Raw genomic sequence first — 12,930 nt, forward strand, 5'->3', positions numbered from 1 at the left:
CCTAACCAATATTCTCCTGAGGGTTACAAATTCAATAGAATACAAATTTTCTTTTCTGACCACACATTGGTTCGGAAAGGGGAATTAGGGGTAGACATAATGTGGGGACTATACTTAAATAAATGCGGATGTGGACAAATAACTGTAAGAGTTCTATCCCAGAATAGTCTAAATACAATTTTTTAGCCAAATCAATTGATTAATGTGGCTAACACCAAGATGGATCCTACTGCGAACATTGTACGAGAAGGGTTTTTGTACACCCCTTAGAAACAAAGCTGCCAAATAAGGGTCGAAAATGAAAAAAGGGGCGAAGACCCCGAAAATAGCTTAAATCATATGATGGTTGTACCAAAAGGGGATCAGTTTTTGCAAGGATGGTTTCTTCTCAAAATACCAACTTTTGGCGAAATTAGTATGAAAAATATTGTTAAAATTGGGTTGTATTTTTATCCCGGATTTATGACCCATATCTTGACTTGCAAAAGCGATTTAAGGTATTTTGAAAGTTAAAGAACAAATCCTTTTCTTAATGTCCAATTCGCTCTACAATTTTGAACCCTTTATATTCGGTATTTCACTGATTGCAGTCATAATGATTTTTGCATTTTGAGTTCTCATTGAACGGATTATTATCATGTGAAAGAAGTAGGTCCATATTTTGAAATGAGCCCATAACGTTTTGTCGGTCATTTGTGTTTGTTTAAATGTGTTCGCTAGTTGAAAACTAGATGCCAATTTTAGACATGAAAAATCGCTATTTAATATCGTATTGCTCATTTTTGATATTATTCATTTAGAATTCAATACAATAAAAAATTAACACTTCAATATAGTACACCTAAGTCTGTTTTTACACGGTCTTTTTTTACACGGTTTTGATATAACACGGTTTGAAAATTGAATATTTTTAATGTTTTTTACACGATTTTATTCCATTTAGCACGATTTAAAATTTTATGTACTTAAATTTTTTTTTGTCAAATTTAATTTTTGCGAAGAATGTTCATATCAGAAAAAAGTATTTATGAAAGAAAAGTCTGAAACCATCGATAGTTTGCGAACACTAGCTTAAAGATTTAAGTGAATTCCCCTTTAGCGCGTACAAACAATTGTTACTGGTCAAAGCAAATGTGAATAGCACTAATATAGGGGAATTCCCTTTATGTGCATACAATAAAATTTAATGGTCAGAGCAATTGAAACGTGTTAATATTTTGTGAACTGTCAATGCAATAAGACGTGTTTGGTAAAGAAAAAAATTAAAAATTCTTGTTTTTCACTAATTTTAATAGGTTTTAGAGATTAGGAACAAATCACCCATTTTTGTATAAGATCAATGTCTTTTTTTACACGGTTTTTTTTTACACGGCTTCTTCTGGAACCAATCTACCGTGTAAAAACAGACTTAGGTGTATATGGAATTGGAAAAATTTCACGCCAAAAAGATTTTTCATTCATTTTATTCTTATTTTTATTGGCATATTTTCACGCGATTTCGAAATTCTATGAATTGTAGTAAATAACATTTTGTTCACAAAAAACGATTAAATTCAATATGATAACCTAAATTGAAAACAAATCGTGCATTATATAAAATTGATAAAAAAAGAAACACAAATTGAAAAAGAAAAAAATCTTCAACTTGTTTGCTGGTACATTTACAGCAAATGTTTAAAGGTCCTTACGAAGTTTGTCAATAGAATGTACTATTCGATTAAAAAACTTTTCTCGATTTTTTTTCCCGATTTTAGAAGTTTTGCAATGAGTATCTTGTCTCGTAACTTTTTAGGGATTTTAAAAAAGTTATCATCCTTTAATAGATTTGCCAACACATGTTCTCATGAAATCGAGACAATTAAATAAAGTTAATCAAATTGAAAAAACGGTTCGTACATGGTAAAATCAGCGAACGAAAACAAACGAAACGATTAACGTACCCCTCTCACGAAGACACAAACTTTTAAATTTTTTTCAATCGTTTTGTACTCCAAACAAAACCACAAATATTTCAATGCCAGAAGTACACAAACAATACGATTGCCTTAATGTACTTCGGCTGTGAGTCGCCGAGTTGTATCGTTTGCGAACCAATCGCCGGGAACGTTTGCTGTGCGAAATGATGACTGGTACATTAGGATTTGTTATTCTTAATATTGTTTTTTGCACTTTTTTATACCCTCCACCATACTATGGAGGGTATATTAATTTTGTCATTCCGTTTGTAACTCCTCGAAATACTCACGTCAGACCCAACAAAGTATATATATTCTTGATCAGCGTAAAATTCTAAGACGATTTAGCCATGTCCGTCTGTCTGTCTGTGTGTCTGTGTGTCTGTCTGTCTGTCTGTCTGTCTGTCTGTCCGTCTGTCTGTCTGTCTGTTGTAATCACGCTATCTTTCGAACAAATTGAGATAGAAGGCTAAAATTTTGCACACATGTATATTTTGCCAGTAGGCAGGTTAAGTTCGTAAATGGGTTATGTAGGTCCAAGTTTTCATATAGCCCCCATATAACGGTACCTCTCGATATTCGGTATTTTGATGATTTTAGCGACATTATTCACCGGAATTGTTTCAAATTTGGCATTTGAAGTTCGTAATGGATACTACAGCCTAAGACAGAAAATTATCTGTGCTGGTCCACGTCTTCGTATAGCCCCCATATAACGGTACCCCCGTAATTCGGTATTTTAATGATTTTAGCGACATTATTTAACGGAACCGTTCCAAATTTGGTATTTGAAGTTCGTAATAGATACTGCAGCAGAAAACAGAAAATGGGCCATGTAGGTACACGTCTTCGTATAGCCCCCATATACCGTACCCCCCGATATTCGGTATTTTGATGATTTTAGCGACATTATTTAACGGAACCGTTCCAAATTTGGCATTTGAAGTTCGTAATAGATACTGCAGCAGAAAACAGAAAATGGACCATGTAGGTCCACGTCTTCGTATAGGCCCCATATACCGTACCCCCCGATATTCGGTATTTTGATGATTTTAGCGACATTATTTACCGGGATTGTTTTAAATTTCGCATTTGAAGTTCGTAATGGATACTTCAGCCCATGCCAGAAAATTGTCTGTGCAGGTCCACGTCTTGGTATAGCCCCCATATAACGGTACCCCCTATATTCGGTATTTTGATGATTTTAGCTACATTATAAACAAATTTTTCTTCATATTTCGCATTTAAATGTTGTAATAACTTCCCAACATACCAAAAATACAATGCAGCTTGAGAACAATATTATAAAAATATAATTTTTCAACAATGCTTGAGAAACACTTATGTTCCACAAACATTTCTCAAATCTGTCCCTTGTTGACAAATTAGTTTTGATTTTTTGTGAAAATTGTCAGCAAGAAATTATTTTCTTTGGCAGAAAACAAAATCACGCGAATTTAGGACCCATTTCTGGACCGAACCCTTAAGGTATGCATGAATAATAAATCCGGGAATCTTTCACATAAATTATTCCAATCCCATTTCAGATTGGAAGCATCAAAAAAGTTGAAGGAATTCAATAGATGTGTAGTCTTAGTGGAAGAGATGCAGAAGTTCAAATAAGGGAGAAGAAAGCGTCAGGGTATCAAGGCCACATGAGGCAGTGACTACTGGGATGTCCATTAAGAAAAAAATATGAAAAATGATTAAAAATTAAAAAAATAATAATATTATATATTAAGTTCGTAAATGGGCCATGTAGGTCCAAGTTATCATATAGCCCCCATATAACGGTACCTCCCGATATTCGGTATTTTGATGATTTTAGCGACATTGTTCACCGGAATTATTTCAAATTAGGTATTTGAAGTTCGTAATGGATACTTCAGCCCATGCCAGAAAATTGTCTGTGCAGGTCCACGTCTTATTATAGCCTCCATATAACGGTACCCCCCATATTCGGTATTTTGACGATTTTAGCTACATTATAAACAGATTTTTCTTCAAGTTTCGCATTTAAATATTGTAATAATTTAGGACAAATGTTGTCTATGCAGGCCCACGTCGTCGTATAAGCATTCGGTATTTTTAAGATTTTAACAGAATTTTTAACGGTTTTTTTTCTTTGGAAATTGCCAAATTTGTACCAAATGGTGGAGGGTATTAAAAGTTCGGCCCGGCCGAACTTACAGCTTTTTTACTTGTTACATTGTATGATGGTCAAGAAATGAATAATTTTAACTTTTAATTAGTTTGCACATTATATGCGTTGAGTTAATATACATGGAAACGTTTGCAAACGTTTGTAATGAGTATTGTACTGTTTCGTTTTCAATGTTGCGTCAACCAACAGAGTACATTTCAGTTTTGTATTTGTTTCCACTCATCTACACAAACAGTACAAAATAAGAAGCAAGTCCCGTTATCTTAATATCGGTTTTGTTTCGTTTCTTACTTCCAGAAAATACAGAACGAAACGATTGCAAACGTTTCCAATAGTTTATTTTCTTTCGCTGGTTAATATATTGTTTTTTTTTGTTCATCCGAATTTGTCTGATTCGTAAAATTAGCGGTTCTTGATTTATAAGCGTAGTAACTAACACAATTGTCTTTTATATAGTATACAGATCATATTTATTAAAATCACGCATTTGATCTGTTCTCGTGATGTTTAGAGGCTCTATCAATAGTGTTGTCTCTACAAAAATAAACACAAAACGAACAGTATATGCGACATGTTCAAAAACGTTACAATTCAAACGTTACAAAAATTCAAAAATTTGTTTTTTTGTACAATCTACACCCAACTTCCTACAACCAGTCGGCAAACAATACAATCTTGAATACAACCTCTTCAAGTTTTTCAACCAGTTGTAATGATGTGACTTGCATTAGATAAAATTTATTTTTTTAATGGTGCACATTTATTTCAGGATTACTTTAAAACCTTAATTTTACCAAACATGTTAGATTGCCCTTTGATCATAAGTCGAATTATTGAATAAGTCAGATGAATTAATCCTAGATAAAAGCGTAATTTAACATATTAAAACGTTTAAAGTATACTCACAAAAGTAGTCCCTCATCAGCTCCTTTTGCCAAACTGCTATTGGGTCCATTAGTTTGAATGCGTCCCATTAAAGACTTAAACTCTTTGCAAAGTTTATCTTCAGAGGGATTAATACATTCGCGATGAGAATTCCTTTTATGATTTCAAGCATGATGAAAAAATAATTTTTTGTTAATATTTATTATATAAGTAAAGTGTAAAAAACTATAATAATATTTCAATGTTAGTTAATTTATAAAATGAATAAATGAAATGCAATGTATGCGCATGCTCAGGTAAATTGTACACAACATATAAAATTTATAATTATTTCTTATCACCGCTGTGTTCCCATAACAATATTTTTCAATTCTAAAAATAAATGGGTGCGTCAAGTTTTAATTGCGTGAATTATATATTTTGCGTGATGTCCGTTTTCCTATATTCTACTTTCATATAATGATGATCAAACACATTCGCCATTATTACGTTTGACATTGTAGTTGTACGACAGTTCTCGAAATACTTTAGAAAGGCCCAATAAACAGGTCGTGTAAGCTATAAAATTGAACTTGGTCAATCTGAGCATTATTTTTATTTTACGAAGAGAAAACACCCAATGACTTAAAATTTTCTTATGTATTCTCATCTTGATTTAAATACATGCAGCCTTATTTACGAGGAACATGTTTTCATAGAACACATTTAATTTATATTTTCAATTCCTTGATTATGGGTCTAATAAAATATGAAACTTTGTAGAACGCGTAAATGAGGTGTTAATTAAACTTGACAGGATTTTTCTGGATAATTCATCGGATGGCTTTCTAGTTCATATCATGGACCAAAATTTAATTAGTTCTACATAAACTCCTTTGCACTTATTCTAAAAACTCGGTGATGACTAAGGTTACAATAGGATATAAAGCATGGCACAAATTCAGAAGGTAGAACAAAGCTACCTCCTAAATACAATGTTTTTCTTTTGGTGCCCCTATTCTGTCACAACATATACACATTTTGTGTATGTGTGTGAATTGTTTTGGATAAAAAATACAATAATTTGAACTTGAAATATGTTCGGTTCGGTTGCAAAATAAATGCACATTTTCGACGTTAATGGGCAACACATTGTACAATTTACAATTGTATTGTCCTACTATTTTAGATTCAATCTTGTGGAATAACCCCAAAACTCCATTCTTGTTTCGCAGATTTTCCCCAATATAAGAATTTTGTAAACAAAATTAAAAACAAGTTAAAAAGCAGTAAGTTCGTCCGGGTCGAACTTTGAATACCTTCCACCATTTTGAACGAATTTGGAAATTTTCAAAACATACAATCCGTTAAAAGTTCTGTTAAAATCTTAAAAATACAGAATATAGCCGTTATATTGGGGTCTATACGACGTGGATTTACATAGGCAATGTTTGTCATATATTCAAATTCGAAACTTGAAATAAACGGTGATTAATGCATCTAAAATCATCAAAATTGCGTATATAGGGTGGTACCGTTGTGTCGGAGCTGTACGAAGACCTGGATCTGCATAGACAATTTTCTGTCACAGGCTGCAGCATCCATTACGAACTTCAAATACGACATCTCAAAAAAATTCCGGTGAGTATTGTACCTAAAATCGTCAAAATACCGAATATCGGGGGGTGCTGGTATATGGGGGCTATACGAAGACGTGGACCTGCACAAATAATTTTCTGTCTTAGGCTGTAGTATCTATTACGAACTTCAAATACCAAATTTGAAACAAATTAAATTAATATTCCGAATCAAGAATATATATACTTTGTGGGGTCTAAAGTGTATATTTCGAGGTGTTACAAACTGAATGACAAACATAATATACCCTCCATACTATGGTGGAGGGTATAATAAACAAAACCAACTGCTGCATATTTAAAAGTCTATTTGATACTATAAAGTTTAGGCATCATGGCTAAGAATATTAATGTCAAATTATGAAGGGAAACGACGGCAGAATTACAGAGTTGAATTTTTTTAGTTTATTTGAAGTTGAGCAATCTTTCTTATATAGTCATCGGCTGGTTTCTTCTTAAAAGAACAAAGGAGCGTATGGTGAAGAGACATGGTAGAAGAATACAGGTACATGTGTCAACACTTGGGAACATTGATATGCCAACATTTTAAAAATGTTTTTTAAAAAAATAAGTAGATTTTTATATGTTTTCTAATACGACGCCAATCGAAAGTTGTTATGACATATACTTTTAAACAATTTTTAAAATTTTGAATAATTTTTCATTCAAAATTTTCAATTTCAAAATTGGTTTGAAAGTTTATTGTCCCAGCAGCTGCGTCGATGCGACTACCTATACTCTTCTACCATGGTGAACAGATATACAGTATGTCAAGAAAGTGTTTTGACAATAGCAAGATATTTGTATTTTCCTAAAATTAAATTAATGATTTTTTTCTAAAATTAAATAAAAAAAATATTTTTTTCATGCATTTCCCACTTTATACATATCATGGTACAATGATGTCAAGGTAGAGCTATGATACCATATGATTTTAATTTTTTTATTTTCTTGGCTTAATATGTCATCTTTATTTGTTCAGAAAATATTCAAATTCGGGTGTTTTCAAAATGTTTATTTCAACTTATGCATCGACAAAATCTAGAGTTTTTGTAGCGAAATAATCGTTTAGAGATATATAGTACATGATTTGCAAAAAAGTTTTGGATGCTCCTGCCCAGTGTCCAGACTTGAACCCCATTCCAAATATTTGGGCATATTTGAAGAAAAAAGTTACCAAACGCCACCCAAAAAAATCGGACAGATCTCAAAAATGCAGTATTGGACGAATGGCAAAAAATACCATTGGAATATGATGTGGCTCATTTAATTTTTTTTTTCCATGAAAAGAAGACTACGAACAGTTATAGAATCTAAGGGTGGACAATTCAAAATCAATATTTCAACCTTTGAAGAAAGAAAGAAAAATTAAATGTAAAAAAAATATTTGTAAATTACAATTTAAGTTAAGCTTTTATCTTGCCAATTTTTTATTTTATTTTTATTTGTGTTGTAAATAATTAGCTATTTAGACCATTTTCTTGCATAAATGTTTTGTTTGTTTTAAATCAAATAAACAATTCGATTATTAGTTCATTTGTTTCTGGATTTAAAATCGTTTCCAATGTCAAAAGACCTACTTGACAGACTGTATATTACGGGCCGAAATAAATTGTAGGTAAAAAAGTAAAAAATAATAGTAATAAAAATTCTACGGTGATAAGAAATTGGTAAATTAATTAGTAATGTTTTTAATTTAAAGTTGTTAAAATTTCAATATATACAATGATTAAAATAATAGAGTACTGAGATAGATCTCTTGTAATATAACCTAAGGATATATATGTAAGTAACGTCAAATACAATGTTTTCTACTATTTCATACTAGAACGGGTTTTACCATTTGTTTGTAGAAAATACTATACAGTATGACATAAATTCGTAGCGTACACAAATATTCCCACTATGGCAAAATGTTTTATATGTTCGTATTACCTATCTTAACATCTACCAACTAATAACGTTTTTAAAATCAATAATTTTTAAAATTATTTTTTCCAATTGCAAACATTCACATTTTTCTATTATTATTTTCTATTTTAAACACACAAAACAAATTATTCATTTGCCAATGCTTTGTACGTCCGACGTATTTGGTAACTTTCATATGAATACATGTGATTTACTCGAGGATGTCGAATATTAGGTAACGCTGCTAAATAGTATCGAAATAACCTTTGAAATATAAGACATTATTTACTCGGCTAATTTTAGTAGAAGTTATTTGATAGAAGACATTTTATGTATTAAAAAAGTGCCAAAATTATTTATTCTTTTATCGCGATTAACTATGTTTTTTTCTACTGTGTTTGTAAGGAAATTCTAATGTTTCGTTCAAAAGGAATAAAAAACTAAGGTAGCTTATCAAGATTTGTCATTTGTTTTTGTAAAACGACAACAATGGGATAAAGGATGACTATTTCGAAACAACAAAATAACGACGGTAGATAAGGAGATGTCAGTGTTAGCTTTTTGTTCTTAAAACAAAAGAAAAAGACAACGAACAGCGGAGAAAAATTGGGAATGTTTGTAAGTGCAGTTGTAATATTTAGAAGAAATCCAAAATTATTTTCGTTGAGTTGGCATTTTGGGGTACTCTTCTATAAAAAAAGTCTTTTAGTGAAGGAAGTTTTTTTCAAATAACTCCTGGGGAGAAAAATACCCCCACAATAAAAGGGAAGTGAAAGCACAGTCTTTCGGTTTTACCCCTATTTAAAACATTGCAATTTTTCTTCACAAATAAACCAGGGTTTTAACAAATTAATAATAATGGGATTAACAGCCTGTTTTTGTAAAATAATTACTTTCACTCGAATCGTTCGTATTTAGGCGTATTCGTTTCAAAATTGGTTTTCGATAAAAATGTGGAGTTTTGAGAAAATACAATCAACACCCAGCAAAAAAAAAATTAATATATAATTGAAAAAGTTCAAGACAACATTTGAAGAATATGGATCTGTAAGATGCGAAAGTTGATGTCCTGAAATAATTCACATGCAAATTCCCCATCATAAACAAATAAATTTCTCGTGATTCTGTAACAAACTGCCAAAATCTATTGACGACGATAGATATCTTCCTATCGTGTTTTCTGACTTTTTCTTTCGTATTCTTTGTTACAAGAACCAAAGTTTTATGTGTATGACACTGAGAGTGAAAAATCATTTGTTCTAAAAACCAAAATATGTTTTAAGTCGACAAATGTGTCAACGAATGGGAAACATGTTACAAAAACAGGCTGTAAGTCTGGCTATTTTGACACAAAAATTTGTTTTTATATAAAACATTCCTAACTACAAATGCATATATGCTCTGGCAACATTTAATAAATTTTATAGATATACCATTATTTATATAATAAAGTTGAAATCTCTCATATATATAGAAAAATATACATGTATAGCATACTTTAACGAATCGGATTTATCTCGTGATTGTGGGGACAGTTTATCCCAAAATTTTGTTGATGCACATGTTCCACGAATGTAATGGCTAGAACTAGTATTGAAACTCAAACGATAACGGTCTAAGATACTCTTCGTCTCCATGGTAACAGCTGACAGATTCAAGTTGAGACTTAATATTAAATTATCATCATTTTCTCTAGACGCTGCGGCATTCGTCACCTCGGTACCTAAAGCATCCTTTGTGGTTGATGAAATACCTGCTGTTTTATCTTTAAGGTCGCTTTTCTTTGAACGGCTATGGTAGTTTATTTTTTAAATAAATCGTTTTGAAATTATAAACAAATAAAATGAGCAAATTTAAAATTGATTAGCAGAAGAAAAAAGGGATATAGCAGAATTATGAGATATGCCATATGATGATGATTATGGTCCCTCAAATTAAGTCATTGGTATATTAGATGTACTTACCTAGATACATGTGAGAGACAAGTGCCGTCTCTGACATCTGCCTTGGGGGCAGATACATTATCAAGTTCAGTCAAACCACGAGAAGAGTATATTTGACTCATAGCACGTTCCTGTTCTTCGTCGTGAACAATTTGTAGTATTTGTCTGGCCCGATCTTCCACGTAATTTACTGATTCAAGCGCCATAAGTATTACATATTCCACAATATGTGGATATGTTCCTTGAAGTCTCTCTTTTACTGAAAAAAATAATAATAAAATTTAAATGGGAGACTGCTTAAAAATTTCAATATTTTTTAACTACCAGGGTCTGCATTCTTATTCTATGCCAATCCAAAGACATTTTTAACAAGGACTTGTACAAAAAAATAATTTTTAAAAGTTGCAAAAGAAAAAAATGTATGAATCGACATATATCTAAGAGGTTTATTGTAGCAAAATGCTGATGTAGTTGTATTTATTTATGTCTTAGAAGTATGAAATGAATAATATTTTTCGTAAGAGTATTCATTTAGCAGCTTCCACCTTTTACACAAACCTGTTATGTATATACTACTACTATTAAAAAATCTATGCTTCAGTCTCAAATACTTACTTGCCAATTTTTCATCTTCTGTATATTCTTTTGGACGTAGTGGTATGGTAGTAACAGCTTGAGTAGCTCGATTTTGTTCATCGAAACCTGACTGATCCACAGGATTTTGTATCGATTTTTGATTCGGAACAAATTCCTTTTTAGTATAACCCAAGGATATTATTTTTTCAGATGCTTTTTGAACATTATTATCAGCATTAGCTAATACATCTAAAAGCAATGTCTCGTCTGCTTTCGGAAAAATCATTTTCATATATCTGTGAAAAAATATTAATTAAAAAATTTGGAGGGTGACATCAATTAAAAATCCAATATGCATGGTATATGTAATTAAATTGTGGTAACATGTTTCATCCCTTCCCCAAATCGGCATCAGTCAGCGGTAAAACTTTAATATAACATCTTAATGCTATGCAAAAGAATAATGAATTAAACTATATATAAGGGATAACAACGGACTGTCTTAAATTGTTTAAAGCAGAATATTCGGTGTGGACTATGGAATAGCAGATAAAATTATATGAAGTTGTTCACAAGGTTCGAAAGTTCAATAAAACGAGTAAATCAAGCCAGCAAGCCATAGAGGAAACAAAAAACTGTGTCTTATATCAATGTTGAATAATTTTCGAATTCAAGATAGATATTTGTATCCAACATTATTCGTTTCGGTAATGTTTAGCCGTATACCTGTCGGAACACACAACCTTTTTAGAATAGAAACCAGTAAAGAAAGTCTTAAAGTCGGGCGGGACCGACTTTATGATACCCTACATCACTTTGCTAATTTAGTAGAGCTTCACATAACAATTAAAAGTTTTTATGGGAGAATTCAATCATACACGCTATGATTATAATTATAATTTTAAGTTCAAAGGACTAAATATGCCGAGGCATTTGTATATATTAAATTCGGACTTGTATTGCCCATTTGGTGCACAATTAATTTGAACTCGGATAAAGATATATATGGGATCGATCTCGATAAAATTTGGCAAAGATATTTCTGAGCTGTATTTGATATATTTCCCTGAATATCGTTGTTATGGAGTGCATATTACGGCGGTGTGTAACAAATATAACAAATCGGATGAACAGTATATATGGGAGCTATAGCTATATCTGAACCGATCTTCACCAAATTTGACATACTAGCTTCTAGACTCAATTCGGTCGTAAGTGCCAAATTCCATCTCATTTGGACAAATATTAGACGTTTGGTCACAATAAAAGGTAAATCGAACGAAGTTATAATGGGATATATATCCAAATCTGAACCGATCTCGATAAAATTTAGCAAATGTATTTCTGAGCTGTATTTGATATATTTCCCCAAATATTGTTGTTACAGAGTGCATATTACGGCTGCGAAGGACTAAAATAACAAATCAGATGAACAATATATATTGGAGCTATAGCTATATATGAATCGATTTCGATCAAATTTGGCATACTTATTTTCAGGCCTAATTTGGTTGTATGTGCAAAATTCTATACTATTCGGGCTGATGTTACACGTTTGGTGTACAATAAAAGGCAAATCGGACGAAGATATATATGGGAGCTATATATAAATTTTAACCGATTATCTCCAATTTCAATAGGGTTTGTCCTTGTGTCAAACAAATTATTTGTGCAAAATTTTACCTGGATAGGGCTATAAATGCGAACTGTACTTTGTTTACAAAAATACATGGACATTTTAAAAACTGTACTTTGTTTACAAAAATACATGGACAGACGGACATGTATAAATCTACTCAGAATGTGATACTATGCAGATCATCAAAAGGAACTATGGGTCTATCTCGTTTCCTTTTGCCTGATATATACAAATGCACAAA

The 12,930-nt window shown here is 31.7% G+C and overlaps 1 protein-coding gene and 1 long non-coding RNA gene across 5 annotated transcripts in view; one reads left to right on the top strand and one right to left on the bottom strand.

The window, feature by feature from the left end:
* The window catches only part of LOC131804978 (uncharacterized), a 128,786-nt gene that overhangs the window by 66,716 nt on the left and 49,140 nt on the right, over positions 1 to 12,930 (top strand). The window lies entirely within an intron of this gene.
* LOC101890001 (uncharacterized) overlaps positions 1 to 12,930 on the bottom strand; it is a 40,194-nt gene that overhangs the window by 12,901 nt on the left and 14,363 nt on the right. For 3 of the 4 annotated variants that reach the window (XM_020038627.2, XM_020038626.2, XM_059128214.1), the window contains 4 exons: positions 11,090 to 11,346; positions 10,496 to 10,733; positions 10,029 to 10,322; positions 5,026 to 5,157 (listed from right to left, as the gene is read on the bottom strand). In XM_020038627.2, coding sequence (XP_019894186.2) covers positions 5,026 to 5,157; positions 10,029 to 10,322; positions 10,496 to 10,733; positions 11,090 to 11,346 — 921 coding nt within the window. The remainder of the gene's footprint in view (positions 1 to 5,025; positions 5,158 to 10,028; positions 10,323 to 10,495; positions 10,734 to 11,089; positions 11,347 to 12,930) is intronic. The other variant, XM_005188701.4, reaches the window with a different exon arrangement.

The sequence above is a fragment of the Musca domestica genome, unplaced genomic scaffold (assembly GCF_030504385.1).
Source record: "Musca domestica strain aabys unplaced genomic scaffold, Musca_domestica.polishedcontigs.V.1.1 5, whole genome shotgun sequence".
Taxonomy (NCBI): domain Eukaryota; kingdom Metazoa; phylum Arthropoda; class Insecta; order Diptera; family Muscidae; genus Musca; species Musca domestica.